This window comes from Pundamilia nyererei, unplaced genomic scaffold, assembly GCF_000239375.1.
Source record: "Pundamilia nyererei isolate P.nyererei 1_Seehausen unplaced genomic scaffold, PunNye1.0 scaffold00110, whole genome shotgun sequence".
Lineage (NCBI taxonomy): Eukaryota > Metazoa > Chordata > Actinopteri > Cichliformes > Cichlidae > Pundamilia > Pundamilia nyererei.
This window is the reverse complement of record NW_005187511.1, coordinates 622,263-638,185: the sequence shown is the minus strand read 5'-3', so window position 1 is coordinate 638,185 and position 15,923 is coordinate 622,263. Positions and strand designations below refer to the sequence as shown.

Sequence of the window (15,923 nt, the reverse complement as noted above, 5' to 3'; positions counted from 1 at the left end):
TTATTATGGAGAGACTTTGAAATAAATTTAAAGTTTCTAGAAAATTAATATAAATTGCCCATAAATTTGTCATTTTTTCCCAGTAAATCACCAACACACACATACAGTCAGAGACATCCGAGGGAAGAGGCACCTCGTCTAATTTTATAATTTTACCTCAGGTGTGTGTGTGACCTATCCTGTGAACGTGAGCTGGAAGAGGGAGAAAGGAGACGATCCCCGGAGCCGTGTGACATCAAAACGCGCTACTGCCGGTGACCTAGAAATAGCGCTTGCGTCGACCGTGTGCGTAAGCAGCGCTGGTGGCAAATAGTCGAGGATGCTGTTTTACGTTGCTGATGGCGTTTCAAACGGGAGACGCTGCAATTGGTTAAAATTCCATTATATTTTCTTTTGGAGGCAATTAAAGGAGACGCAATTAAATTGAGTAAACAAATCTATGTGTCGGCTCCCTCAGTTCATTCACGATCTCTTTGTCTCACCGCGCGCACGCGGGCACGGTGATGAGAAATGCATGAACATGAAACATAAACCACAACCAACACCGTGTATCCACAACATCTTAATGCCAGCGGGTGTGACGTTTTAACCCATCTCGTGCTGGTCATCATTTCCGCGCGATTAATAAAGGTGCGTGCCAAACAGAGCCCAGGAGGAGCACGAGGAGGAGGAGGACGAGGGGGGTGTCTCGCGACCCGGCGCGCTCTCGCAGCATACACAACAAGAATTTGATTTGTGTCGCTGTGCATGCAGTAGGCGGAACCCGAACACTCTTCACATCCCACTTTTGAGAAGATTACGAGAAGAATTCATCGGGAAACACATGACAGAAAGGCAGCCGGGAGGCAAGGCGGTCGGACGTAGCGGGACAGAGGCTGTCAACGCGCAGGCAGGCAGAGGCGAGCGGAGGCAGGATTCGTGTGGAGATATTTGGAGTTGGAGGAGGGCATTGGTACTTCTCTGGTAAGGCAATGGAAATCTGCCGTAACCTTGATTTGTAGCCCTCTCGGTGTGTTAAACTTAGCAACAAGCGTGTTTTCTCACGTTGTAGAGATGAAAATGTTAGACTTGGCTCAGGTAAAAGAAAAACGATGCTCTCTGTGCATGCACATACAGAACATGAATATGCTGCTCGATGACGCTGTTGGGTTCTTTCATTCAAGTAACATGCAACAGACAGATGACATTACTATTGAGATCCTGTGCCACCCTTTGGGCTACACAGACTCCCCAAGAAGGCTACTTTCTTCCTCAGGGCTTATCCTCGTAGAACTACAGACTACATACATATTCCTCAGGAGATAGATTTTTTTTCCAGCAGCAAAAAATGGGAGAATTTTTATTTTTATTTTTAAAGGAGGGTATTCACTTTAAATTCCCTGACTCTATTTTTTAATGGCCACTGCAAACTTAAAGCCCAACTAAACTCTACACTGATTATTTTTCTATTTTTATTGCATATATATGGCGCTCAGGATTAGGAATTGCGTTTTAATGCCTTAGATTTTAGTGACTAGGTTGGATTTGACTGGTTCTGGCTGTTTAATCTGGATGTGTGTTATATATTTCAGTCAAACTTGCAAGGCATCCACAGCTGGCTCACACTGTCACAGTGTGGCTACAGGTGCCATCTGGTCCTGGTGTTTGGTGATCTTTGCCAGCCTGAGAGGCATAATTAACACTTCTGAGGAGGAAGTGGGGAAACAGAGAATGCTGCACATCATGTGCATATATGCAGTAATAACTCTGTATCTGATGTTTTTGGGCTGTGCTACACATGTGCATTACCTCTGTTTGTTTAACATGATATGGATACTTTCTGTCATGCGTGCACAGAATGATATTAAGGATATGCATTAATCCATACTATAAGCGTTTGTGTAAAAAATTCTAATAACTCAATAGCAGCGGCAGGTTTTCTGGGGTGACCTGCAGGAAAAGTCTTCAGTCATTCTCTCCTCCATGATGAGTCACTTCAGGGGCTTGAGGGCAGCAGGTGAAACTGTGACTGCTGGACTCGGCAGGCTGGAGCGGGCTGTCAAGAGCTCATGTGTAGCCTACTTGGCCACTGATGTTACAATTGACTGACTCCTCTTTCTGGTCCATGTGAGGGCAGTCTCCCACCCCATCCCAGAATTAAATCACACTGTTAACAGATTGATCCAGCCCCCGGTGACATTGTGTGTGCTGAGCTTTTGAGCTGCTGTGTGATTAAAAACCTCCATTTGACTTGGTCAGATTGTATTTGTGTGCGTGTAAGCACATGCACGTGTGCACATACATGCATACAGCACTGATGATTGAAATGGAGGTTAAAAAGACTCTGTGATGTAAATGTCACTGCCCCTCAGATTGACTATAAAATACATCGATTGAGAAGACAAATGTGAAAGAATGAGGAGCGCCGCGTAAATGTGTTCGTGGCCTCCGTTCACACCTCTAAATGGTCCTCTACTGTAAAGTGATTCAAGTGTCCATCAATATTTGTGTTTCTTGTCTTTCAAACTCCAGTTATTGGATCAGAGATGTTGACGACTCCTTCACCGCCCTCTTTTTCTCTCCATTATTAGATCAGATGCAGACACAGGACTTTACGAAGTTCTTGTTTAATATGATCAAAGCTCTGCGTCTGTGAGAAGTATATTCAGATCCTGGAGAAGTATTGGTTTACGTGTGCAAGAATGAAAAGAAAACATGGAGGGATTTCTCAGTCTTAGAAGGCAATGTAGTTCACCGTGAGAAGAAAGCAGCACCCTGCGGTGACTTTGTCAATAGTATTAAACTATGAAAGGACCTGAGCCACTGTCTGGTCTTGAGAGATTTGATTTTGGTCTTAAAGAAAGGGATAAACTAAAGAATTTGCTTAACCTTTTCCCCTCCACAGTCACAAATAGATATTCATTTTGCCTTTTAATGATCAGTTCTGTATTTTGTGAGTTTCATGGGTTTATTCTTGGTAAAATGATGGGACATAACAGCTTTGTTGTGTTTTGAGTGCACATGCTTTACACTGGAACTTCTCACCTTACTGACTACAAATGTACATCAGATATACCATTTGTCTATAGTTAATATTAGTTCTCATTATAGTATGTAGACTTACATTCATAGACAAGGAGGTCCTGTGGTTAAGGTGTCATCAGTCACGGCATTACTGCATTTTCAAAGTGCAGACAGGTTTATTGAAAACTACCTGCACATGTCCTGAAGGGTATTTTAGATGATTTACAGCTTGCATAAGGTCAGACCACTTGGGATAAATGCCAGCCCAATAGATGAGCTCTAAGAAGGGAAAAATAATTATACCAAACTAAGTAATTAAGAGTGGATTGAGAAGAGTCTAAACCAATGCCTCATACGAGACACTGCCAGTTTAATTGAAATTTTATATTTGCTTAAATTCATGTCTGGTTTTGGAAAGGTGCAGCTGTGTGTATAATAATATATTGATTGGTTTGTATTGTGGATTCTTTTTCATTATTTTTTGTTTGTGAGCCCTTTGGGTGAATACCTGATTTCTGACTTGGAAGCTGTTCAGAAAAGAGTAAAAAAACAACCATTAGTTTTTTTTAAAAAAAAGGACCACACAAAGATGGAAATAATTTTGTTCTGTGGGATTTTTTCCCCCCAAATTCCCAGTATCAAGTTTGAGAACCACTGCCAGTGAGTTCTGTTAGTGGACTTTAGGTGATCACAGGGTTTTTATTAAATTGGCAAGGACATTTCAGTAGGACACACAGAGGAAAATCTTACCAGTTGTCCAACTTAGAAGCCCCTAAATTCTGAGTATGTTATTCCTAGAACTGCATTTTTGCTCATTTTCCATCACTGGCCACTGTGCTCTGTGAATTTCTATAAGAGATTTAATTCTTAAGCCTTACATTGATCTGATTACATTGTATGCCCACTGTGCCCTGGAGTTCTCCATCATTTGGACATTTGGGATTTGGACTTTCATGGTGCTGTGGCATGTGACATGGTCAGCAGTACAATATCCACCCTGGTGGTCACACACTGCGTGAGTTGTACTTCCAGCTGAATGAATGCACTCTTTCCCCCCACACTTGCATCACCATGTGCCATGTGATGAGGAGGAAACAGGAGAGAGACGGGTAGCAGATGCCAGGAGAGGATGGTTCTTTGTTTTGGGACAAATGATAAAGAGAAGACTGAGCTGGCATTGAAAAGTATGGCGATGAGGGATGTCTGCATGGAAGGCATTATATAGATGATGTCCTCTGCTGTGTACGTGCTGTCCTCTTTGCTTAGTCCCTTGCCAATCTGCTGTTTGAGATACTGAGCAACAAAAGTTTGTGAAGAGACAAAAAGTCATATGTTGTATGTATGGTTTTCTATCATTTATATACTGTATATTTGTCTTTTAACCTATGTTGGCAACCAAACCAGTTTGCACATGTATTTAATAAACAGGTACACAAGAAAGGAACAGACATTCTTGGTATCACAAGCAGACTCAGACAGACTATTTGCAACATTTGCATTAAACCATCATCAGGCAAGTGGTTGACAAAGAGAAGTCATCTCATATCAATCATAGTATATCTCGTGGCTGTAGTCTTAACGCTTCTGTACATCCCTTGTGTTCTTTACAAAGTACAAAAAATCCAAAACAGTTTTTAATTAATAAATAAAGTCTAAACTACAGACCCTGATGTTTTCATGGATAAACATAAATTTTTTTAAACCGCATTGTCATAACTTACCAAAAAAAGTGACTTGTTCCCTACCCGTTTCGCTTAAAATTACAGTGTGTAAAATACCACCACTAGGTGTCAGTAGATTGCAGATTGCAGTCAACTGAATTTTGTTTTCCAGTGTCTTATCCTAACTAAGATGGTTGCTGTTTACCTCAGCTGTCAATGTGTCCACATCTTTTTACTCTGGAGGAAGCTGTAAATCTTTGTGAAAGGAGTTTGATACCAGTCGATGATTCGTGAAGGTCACTTCTGTCTGATGACAGCGATACTGAGATGAGTTGTTGAGGATATCCTGAACCTTTTGTTTATAAAATGTTTATTAAGCATGTTTATTTATTCCCAGTATTGTCGCAATTACTTATTATCAGCAGAGTAGCTTTGCGACCCTCCCGTCTCTGTACCCTACGGTGGCCCTGAGAGGCCAAATGGACTGTAACTTAACAAAACACCAGAAAAACGCTGCAAAAGCACACAAAACACAATGGAAATAGGAAAAAAGAAAACAGAAATAGAAAAAACAAAAACGGAAATAGGAAAAAACAGATTTCCGAAAGAAGAAGGAAGTGTTTCTGGGGAGACAATAACCCCAGAAACACTTCCCCGTTTTTCCTATTTCCGTTGTGTTTTGTGTGCTTTTGTAGCATTTTTCTTATTGCTGGTGTTTTCTTAAGTTACAGTCTGTTTGGCCTCTCAGGGCCACTGTACTGCACTGACAACACGCTGGCTAAACAACAACCAAAGCTGCATGTAAGTTCACATTGTGCTAGCTAAATGCTACATCCAGATGAACAGAATCAACCTTTTGGGATTTACTTACCTGGATGATTGAGCATGCATCTCTGGGTGTCCTCAAAATACACTTGCCATCTGATAAATAGTTTGATTATGTCCTCACATCGTATGAAAGTTTATTCGCTTAGGGCATAAGCCCAATAAAGTTGGACAATAATTGTATTCTTTATAAAAATTGTGCTTATTAACCATTTATTTGCAGTTTTTTTTAATCAAACCATCTCACTTTTGTGCTCCTATGCTCTGTACAGACGATGTAATAGCATCTTGTGAGCCACAAAGCCACAGGGATTGGATCACATTCAGATCAGAAGACACTACAGATGCTTATTAATCTGTCAAGTATTTAAAGCTGCTTAGCACCTCAAGAGAAATATGGTCCTCATAGGTGGTAATGTTAGAGAATGAGCTTTTTGTGCTTTCTATTTGGATGCAACTATCTCGTATCCAAACACAATACCCATGTTAAGTCAACAAAAGTCAGCAAAAGTAATTTATTATGCCAAGCACCAAACCACTAAGTGTCAAACATGCATCACAGCCTTGAGCCAAAATATAATTATCTGCTGAGCCAAATGCACGTGTTTGATAGAGGACTGGGAAAACAAGAGAAGGAAGAGAAGGAAATCTGCTTCATCAGAGATTTGGCAGATTACAGGTACAATAACCTTTAATATGTAAATAGTTGTTTTTTTTGTGCACCTTTTAAAGGAAATGCACAGGCATATGATACTACAGGAACATTGTACTAGGAACTGGAATCGTTTCAATATTACATAAGCAGTAGTTATAGAAATGCATCAACAAAGTAGGGCTGAGGAGATTTAGTTCCTTTCTGCACAATAGTGATCTTTGTATTTGCAGTGCGAATTTATTTCTCAAGTAGTTACTTGAAATTCTGAGGTGTTATTAGCCCTGTGGATGGCTACTACCAGTCTGAACAAATCCTCATCATCTGTTTCACCCTTTTCTGATGGAGTACAATTTTGTGCTTCAGTGTTCTTGCATCTTGCACTGGTGATGTCACGCGCATTTATGATGAAAGCTGGAGAAGAGGTACAAAGTCCCAACTCGTGGCACACCCGCAATACCAAGCTAAGAGCGTACATATTATGGGTTTATTTCTGTGAAGTGGCAGGAAATGACATCTTTATATACAGTATGCCTTAAACCCATCCCTGTAGCCATTATTTCTTTATCTAGAGTCCTGCTTGCATTGGTCTGAAGCTCACAGTGCTCTCTTCTCTGTGTGGTTGTTGTTTGACTGTCGCTTCCAGTATTAGGGTGTTCAGTGTTAAAGTTGAGGCAAAGTGACAGAAAGTGTTGGGTGAGTCTATAAATAAATTTCATTTCCACTGAGTCACCACACTGATGCCCCCATGCTGGCGTATCACAAGGTACTAAATGGTGTAATAGGATTTCCATTTTAGGTTTCAACCGAAGGTTTGGTTATTTTGAAATAGTTTTAATTGTTCCTGTTGTACCGCTGTCATGTAATACAGGTTTTCTCAGTTGAAAAAGGTAAAGAGGCAGCCCACATAGCAGAGAGGTCTGGCCCGGATCTGGTGTCAAGCCGGCACTGCTGGCTGACTTCTGGCATGGTAAGTGGTATGTCCTCCAGATCTGGGCCAGGCCTGGCATAGATGACACTGTTTATGTGATGGCATGCCATATCTGGCCCGATTATGGTTTGGTTTATGTGGCCCAGGCCTATAGAAAACAGGTCTGGCCCGGATCCGGCAACAAGCTGGCGCTTCTGACTGACTGGTTTCATGGCAGGGTGTATGCCAACCAGATAGAATAGAATAGAATTCAACTTTATTGTCATTGCACATGCACAGGTACAGGGCAACGAAATGCAGATGTGGGCCAGGTCTGGCAATGATGGCACTATTTATGTTCCTATTTTCCTATTTTAGTTAGAAGACCCAAATGCCATGTTGCATTGCTATACTGCTATGGTAGCCAACGTTTCAAATGCAGGCTTGACAGGTCTGTGAGTGTACACTTTATCCAAAACCTGGTGAGGTTATACTGCTGTTGACCACTGGGTGACTGTAGCTCAGGAGGTAGAGCAGGTCACCAACTGATCAGAAGGTTAGTAGTTCGATCCCTGGCTCCTCCAGTCTGCTTGTCAATAGTGTGAATGTGTATGAATGTAGTTAGGAAGCACTCAGTGTAGAGAAAGTCTGTGTGAATGTGGCATGTTGTGTAGAGCACTTTGAGTAATCTGGGAGAGTAGAAAAGCGCTATATAAGAATCAGTCGTTTCTCTGTCTGAACAGAGTTTTGTCATGTTACTTTTGCACTATTATGTTGCGGCACATGTTGTTATTACATGGCTTGATTAAGGTACTCATTAAGCTGACATCTGGGGCCAGAGCTGAAACTGTTCTGGGCCAGCACAGGGCCAGCAGTGTGTCTGCAACTGGCCTGTGGCTGCACACAACTTACACATGGCCCACATACCGCAAAGAATGACGGCCCTTTGGTGGCCCAGATCAGGTTTGCCAGAGGTTGTCCACACATGGGCCAGCACAGGACCACCAGTGTGTCTGCAACTGGCCTTGTGCTGACCCACGTGTGGGCCACCTCTGGCAAACCTGATCTGGGCCACCAAAGGGTCGTCATTCCTTGTGGTATGTGGAACATGTGTAAGCACATTGTGTGGACCAGATCTGGGCCATACCAATTTTGCTATGTGGGAGGGTGTAGCTAGTGCTTTTCCTTTGCCTGACTAATAGTTTTTAGCAGACGAAGTAAAATGATACAGATTGATTTCAGGTCTCAAAATGTGGTAGTTTATCAGTTCATTCAGTCAGGCACTCTCAACCTTGATCAGTGTCTATTTCTTTAATACAGGGGAGACCCATACATCAAGCCAAGGCGTGGGTCCAAGATTTTAAAAGTTGCTGACCAAAGCCAGTGTTATTCTAGCTCGTATGGAGCAATAGAGCCAGCTTTACTAAGATAAAACCTGACAACCTCTGAGCAACTGTCACCATGCTTAGATAGCCTAATACATACTCAGGATAGTTATTATTAAATTCAAGAAATCTGTACTGATGTTTCCTAAGATTTTTCACAAATTGTACATGATTCTCCGTACTAATGCTACTACTACTACTGAGGAATGTTTTGATGTGAAGCAGAGTATTTTACTGACAGAAGTTCATCTTTCAGACTTTATTAGCACACATCATCATATGTCGGCCAAACATCGGTAACAGTTGGTTAAAATAGTGAGTGTTATTAAATTAGTGCATTCCTACTCATCGTCCACTCTTCTGTTTCAAATGTGGTTTGAAGGAGAAATTTTTGCTTTAAACAGTCACAATGATCATGATTAGAGATTCCCTCTGAAACATTTGCTGTGATATAATGCCTTCTACCTCAGTGTATATTAAAGTGCACTGCTAATCTAGGACCACATCCGGTGTGGTATTATAGTCTCTGACGTGTGTGTCTCACAGCAGCTTATAGGAACTCTGGATATGAGGAGCATCTCAGAAGCTCACGTACAAATCTGTCAGTCAGAAGTTAATCTCCTATTCGCCCTGCTGGCTAATCACAGTAGTGCTTCATGGCCTGCTGCAGAGAGAGAGAGAGAGGTCAGGAAAACAACCTGTAAGGAAACAGAAGCAGAGGATGCCAGTATTCATGGGGGCAGTGGTAATGAGAGGCCTGAAGACAGTTAACACAAGATTTTCAACCCTTGTGCATGTTGTGTTGGGAATATTTAATTCTTTTTGAGCGTTAATTGAATAGCAGCAAAACTACTCCAGTCATAGAAACGCAAGCCAACTCATCTGCGATGTGCCGAAGACAATGCTTACTCTGCTTACAGTGAAGTACTATAGAAACTCTGCTGCCATACAAAGGCAGAGTGCAGAAACTACAGAAGCAGTCAAACTGACAAAAAGGTTTTTACTTTATTTTAATTTTTATCAGTTAGGGCATCAAAATGTACAACAAATAGTCCATAATGCTTTATTATGGGATCTTTTAAGGTTAATCAGACATTGCCACACAAGCGAAAAGCATCTGAAAAGGGGAGCTAGTGCTCTACCTTTGGAGAGCAGAAAATGTTTTCTCTGTTTGTATCTGGCCAGTGCAGTGGTTTCCACTCTTGCCTCACAGCAAGAAGGGAGTGGGCTTAATTCCAGCCTGGGGGCTTTGTATGTTCTCTCTGTCCAAAGACATGATGTTAGGTTGATGGGTAATCCTAAATTGCCTGTGGGTGCAAGTGGTTGTTTCTGCATTAGGTCTGCGACAGATTGGGGATCAGCCTTTGGCAGCTGGGATGGATGGAACTGGATAAGTGGAAGAAAATAGATGTCTTTTAAAACTCATTAGATATTAATAATGAAATACTAGTAAATAGGACTGAGTAGCTTTCATATTTGAACTACCGAGGATTTCGTATGACCATCGATATTGGACTTTAAAAAGCCATGTTTAGTGCAAGGTAAATTCTACACTGGCCTCTTATGCTTTTCTATCATAAATAGCTTTATTTTCTCTCTGTAGCTGTTTGGAGGGTTTCCTTCATTCAATAACAGCATGAGATTTTTCCATTATTAAGCTCCATATGCTTTGTGGTTGTGTATCTGTGTAAATTTTACCTTTATGTGAACACCAGAACACCAACAGATGGTTGTTGGATGCTTTAGTTAAGCATTTTCTGCTGATTTGAGGCAGCTGCTGTGTGCAGTGGCACATTCAGAGGACTTAAACACAGCTTTATGTGTGACATGATGTGAGGTTACAGTCAGGCTATTCCCTCGTCAGCAGCTATTTTTATACAGGAGTGGCCTGAGCCGTTTGATCCTCATTTCCTGCTTTAAAGAGATGGACCCTAATCTGATCATTTTTATCATCCTGACTTTCAGAGGTGCCAAGTCTGAACTCATTGTTTTAAAGTAAACTGTTAGCTGATAGACTTATTAGCAGCTCATCAGTTAAGTTATGGGCATGTGTAATCTCTTAAGCTCCAGGAAATCCTTTTACATTCATGGACAGAACAGGATGAGATATTTGCTGCCTGTCATTTTTCCAGGACACAAAATATTACAAAATAGTCAAGAGCATTTAATGAGTAATCAAGCACACTTTAATTTTCCTTTTTTTTAAAAAACATTTTTAGTGATACATTAAAGTCAGCAAATAGGAAAATTTGTCATAGTTTGGGGATGCATTTCAGCCAGTGGTGTTTGAGATTGTGTCAAGGAATAAAACTCAGAAAATTATCATCAGATTTTGATCCACCATACAACATCATCTGGAAAGTGTCTGATTGGCAATTTTCAGCATGCAGGATGAGCATACCATAGAGAAACACACAGTGGAGCACTATCAGTCGTAGACTGGGCTCCCCAGAACACAGACCTCAACATTATTGAAGCAGAGTGGGATCATATTGACAGAGAAAAGAACAAAACGCTGCCAACATCCAAAGGAAAGCTTTGAATGTCCTTCAGGGAGCATGGGGAGCTGTTTCTGAAGAAAGTAATTCCACGAAAGCTTTCCTAAGAGAGTTCAGAATGTGTTGAAAAACAAAGATGGTCTTACCAAATATTGTCTTTACAGTTTGTTAGAATTTTACAAACTCTGTTTTGCCTCAAACCCCATATGTGCTTGTAGATCTTTTAACAAATCTCTGTAACTATTTCCCATTTTCCCAACAAAATACAAAGAAATGATGATTGAGTCAGACTTGCACAGCACAGTCGCTTTGTCAGCTTTTATATGAGCAAAATAGATATGATAATTCACATCCTGCTTTCTTATAGTATTTAAAACATCTTAGGTCTGCTTTACTGGACCTGGGTGTAAAAAACAGTCATTGAATGTCAGACACATTTCAACAGATTAAGAGCCTCGAAAATTACACTGGGGACTCAATTAAGAAGGCTCATATGGCCCCCGGGCCTGTTAGAATGTCATCAAGCAGTGGCAGCAGCAGCAGTATTACAGTTTGAGATTACTCATTACATAAACACCCCCACCACCCACCAAGACGCATAGAGAGCCACACATTTAATTACAGTATACACTAAATTGACTGCAAACACAAATTCACACAAGCACAGCGATACTTTAGGGTGAATCAGTGTTATTTGATTCAGGTATCACTCGGGAATAACAATCAACAAAAACTGTCTGGCTCTGCTTCCCTCCTCCTGGGATGACGTCTCGCTGCAAAATTGCTTACGTCAGAGCCAGCGAATGGAGGCAGACACACTCACTGTGTGTTGGCAAACGGAGGTGATGCTTTAGATGAGGGCTTGAATCAACATAGCCTCTGCAGTTGCTGTGGAAAGACTCATTTACTCCCACCAAGAGCATCACAATGTGGCATTAAGTCTTGCATAGGATTAGAAAGCAATGTGGAATTTCTAGTCTTCCTACATGGGCCTTCTGTTGTTTAGTTAAATAAAAAAATTTTCTGTCTACAATTTTTTGCTTAATTTAAAGTTTTGTAAAGATATCCCTGGTTTTCTATGGTGGTATAGGATTTGAACCCAGAACCCAGTTCTGGGTGTGACAAACAAAGGAGACCACAGACAGTCTTTGAGTGATGCTGAGGATTTTTATTAAGTAAATCAGATAAGCCGTGTATCAGCCATATATATTAGTCAGTACATTTAAATCACCTGAGTTTGTGAATGGAAAACAGCTTTAAATGCTTTAAAGCCTCCTGAGCCCAGCCTGCTTAGGTTTGTTTGATCTCTAACCAGTTCAGCTCCACCCTCAGTTGCCTAAAAGTAAACACAGCCAGCATGGAAAGAACAACACAAGGTCAGCTATAAAACCATCACACAGCCCACAGGTGGCCTAAAATAACAGCAGCAGACACCTTGTGTGACAAACTGCACAGAAACATGTTGAGTGTTTTCTGATGTTTGTTGAGTTGTTTGAAATGTTGCATTTGAAGTTACCTGGCATTTAAAAGATGTGACTCCTTGTAGTCTAGTATAATATGGTGCAAATGGTGCGGTTGTTTTGCAACTTTTGTTTCCACATCGTTTACATCAGTCATATGTGATAAGCATCGATCATGGACATACTAATAGTATTATTTCCCCAATTTAGGTGGAAACTTGGGCAGTAGCACAAAGTAATCAATAAGGCTCAAGCGTGTTAAACCTAAAGTAATGAGCCTGTTACAAAGATGTAAGTAGTGCAAAGTACAGATAATTGTGTGAAAATGTAGGGAGTAAAATTTAAGCATGCAACAAAAATAAATATTCAAGTAATGGACAGATATCCAAAAATTCTACTTAAGTATTGTAGTACTTTAGTACTGTAGTATTTTAGCTGCCACCTTTGGCATTTAACCCCAAATAAACAACCTTGAAAATTCTTCAAACCCTTGGATCTGAAATCAGCCTAAACAGATATTACATGCTAGCATGACATAGTGTCTAGAGACTACAGAAAATCCCAGTTTGTAGACACAAGCCTGCCACTGTTTAATATCACAATGGTTCTGTGGCTACTGGGTTTCAAGCTGTTGGGCTGCAACTCCATCGTTTCTTGTCTGTAGTCATTTGCGCTTGTGTGGTCATAAAACTAAGAACAATACATGCATACATGCATGTTAGTAATGGAAAAAAATGATATAGGCCACCTGAGTCATGTGCAAGGATTTTTCTTTTATTGCTTGATGTCTGTACTATGTTCAGACTCAGAGATAATAAAGCAGTCGCTTGCTACTGAAAGGCTAGGTAGGCTTTTTCACATCCTATTTTCAAATCCTATCAACATCCATGCTCACTAATGACCATGTAAGGGATACACAGTATACATCGTATGCTGTCCATGACAGTTTATGGCTTCTCACTCAATTGCCTTCAAGAATGTCTTGTGTTTCCTTTGCTGAACATAATGATTGCCGAAGATACAACTCACGCCAATCAGGTCTGCTGTTTCAAGCTCTGCTGCACAAGGTCATTTAGGAGAAACCCTTGTAGCTGGACAGCCCATCGCATATTGTCTTTGAATGGCTTCCCTGAACTGTTTCGTGATTTGTAGACTGTTTGAGTGGCAATGTGGTTCTGTGCGGTGATTTGTCCCATGAGAGTGGCCCTGCCTCTGCCATTGCTGCCGTCAGCATCTCTGCTACAACTGTGCATGGATACAGGATATTGGCATTTACTGAATTCAAGGTGGCATCTTTTCAATTAGAGGCCAGTAAAATACCTTTTCAGCCTCTCGAGTGGCCTGGCGAACTACAGCCAAAGGGGCCCCGGGAGTATAATGATGCCTGGCACAATAGTGCCACTGTTCTCCAAGCCGTTCCCAGGAAACCACACAACATGTGCCATTGTGCACTGTGCTTTGCTGCCCAACCACGTTGCCTGGCTTTAGCCAGAGATACCAAGAGGCCTGGCTGTGCAGTGGAGCTCACAGCAATGTGGTTGGTAGGACAGGTTCAGAGGACTGCTAGGTGAGGAGTTTATTCAACGCACACTGTATTTGATGCGGTGAAACATTTGTGAAAAAAAGAGCTGGTACATTTAAAAGAGCGGGCTGTGAAACGGAAGAAGCCTGAGAGAAGAAGGAGAGCTGAGTGGTTGCCAGGAATGGTAGTACAGAAAACCCTGAGCATTGTGGCAATGCTGAACCCTCTTCAATAAAAGGGGAAACCAAGAGAAAAGTGACAAGCAGAAAAATGAAGGCACAAAGACGGGTAGAACTGGTTTGTAGCTGGTCTTGGCTGGTTCTGCTCTTTTTATCCCAGTGCTGGGGATTTAAACATTTGTGTGTTCCTCCTTTGTGGCCCCCCAGTGTCATAGCTTCCACCGCTGTTTATGCAGCAGACCAAAGGAGAACATTCAGGGCAAGCCAGATAGGGGGCTTTAGACAACAGCGACCAGGAGATACATGTCACTGGGGCTTTTCTGGGCCTCTCATGTCAGCTGGTCAGCTAAGACAACAAAACACTACAGGATACCCAGGAAATAGAGTCCTGATGCAAAGCCCAGTGTGTCACAGCTAACTCAAAGATGTGTATGCTCAGTGTAGACCTGTCAGCTGATGTGTTAATTATTCATGGCACTTGCCAAAACATCTATTTTAGTGGGAGCTTATTTTTGCTTTTGATTACAGGAGGAAATGTTGGCTAGTTTTACAGTCACGTTGATCTTGATTTGCTTCCATTTCCAGTGTGTGGTTTAATAAAAAGTTCATTTAAAAAAAAGAAAATTTTAATTGAATTCACTGAAATTTTTCGCATTATTTTTCTGAATCGTCTGAGTTGTCTTTGCCATCCTCTTCTTAGCAGTGGATAAAATCATGAGTGTGGTGTTTGAAGATACAGACACCTTTGAATGACCTCAGTGATTCTGTGATTCTTTTCATTGTCTTGTTGTTATTACATGCCAGAGAACTGCCATAATATGGATGATGTTTCAATGCAAAATGGTCATCTTAAACTCCTATTTTTTTCTCTTACAGATCCACCGAGGAAAATAAGAGCTTCACTTTCTCGCAAGAAGTAAAAAAGGTCACATAATTTCAAGGGACAAATTATTAGCTACTGTAGCAGATATGAGTGAGGATAAACCAGCAGAGACTGTGGAGAACACTCCAGCTGAGGCGAGTGCCATTCCTAATGGGAAAGGCCATGAGCCTGGGGAGGAAATCTCAGCATCAGCCAAAACACCACTTGCAGAGGACGGTGAAAAGTGAGTATACTATAGATTATTACAGTGTATACTTGTGTCAGTAATGCACAACGACATACAACAATGCTTAACCAGTTTTTTCCACTTAATTATGTTGTTGATATGCACTTTTCTTTTTTTTTGCAAAGGTAAAATGTCATGTGTTTTTACATTTAACAAGCAAATCCTAAATAATATCAGTGTTTGAGGTAATCTGGAAGCTACTATCACTGAAGTAGTCATTTAAAAACAAAAGGTAAAACAATGTTTGGAGTAAATTTGGATTTCTTTTATTTTGCTCATGTTGCCTTTGGAAAATACAGGTCCATAAATATGATCTATTACTTACTTTTTAGTAGTCAAAGGTTGGTGTTGTTTCAATAAATCACTAAAACATTTTAAAGGTTTTAAAAAAAATTATTCAGTCTTGGGTCTCAAAAGTGCCTCTAATAAAACAGAACAAATTCTCATAGCAAGATAATGCCAGAGGTCAAGGAAAATGCCAAACTGGATTCTTTACCTTAAATGAAGTAAGTTGATTTCTTCAGTGGCTGCTCTGACTTGAGGTCTTTACCTGTGGCAGTCCAAAGACAAAATACTGTATATGGGTGGAATTTTGTATTTCAATCACTATACTCACAACACATTGAAGACAGATACAGTGCAGTAGATAAGTTTGTTCTTTCCAGTTAGACCGATTATTCTAACCTGCTGCCTGTGGCTTAGCTGTGGCCTAGTCATTA

The 15,923-nt window shown here is 40.9% G+C and overlaps 1 protein-coding gene across 2 annotated transcripts in view; it reads left to right on the top strand.

The window, feature by feature from the left end:
- The first annotated feature begins 454 nt into the window (after positions 1-454).
- Positions 455-15,923, top strand: part of LOC102205921 (sodium-coupled neutral amino acid transporter 3-like) — a 34,649-nt gene continuing 19,180 nt past the window's right edge. For both annotated transcript variants that reach the window (XM_005741374.1, XM_005741373.1), the window contains exons 1-2: positions 455-963; positions 14,972-15,201. In XM_005741374.1, coding sequence (XP_005741431.1) covers positions 15,065-15,201 — 137 coding nt within the window. In that variant the 5' untranslated portion in view covers positions 455-963; positions 14,972-15,064. The remainder of the gene's footprint in view (positions 964-14,971; positions 15,202-15,923) is intronic.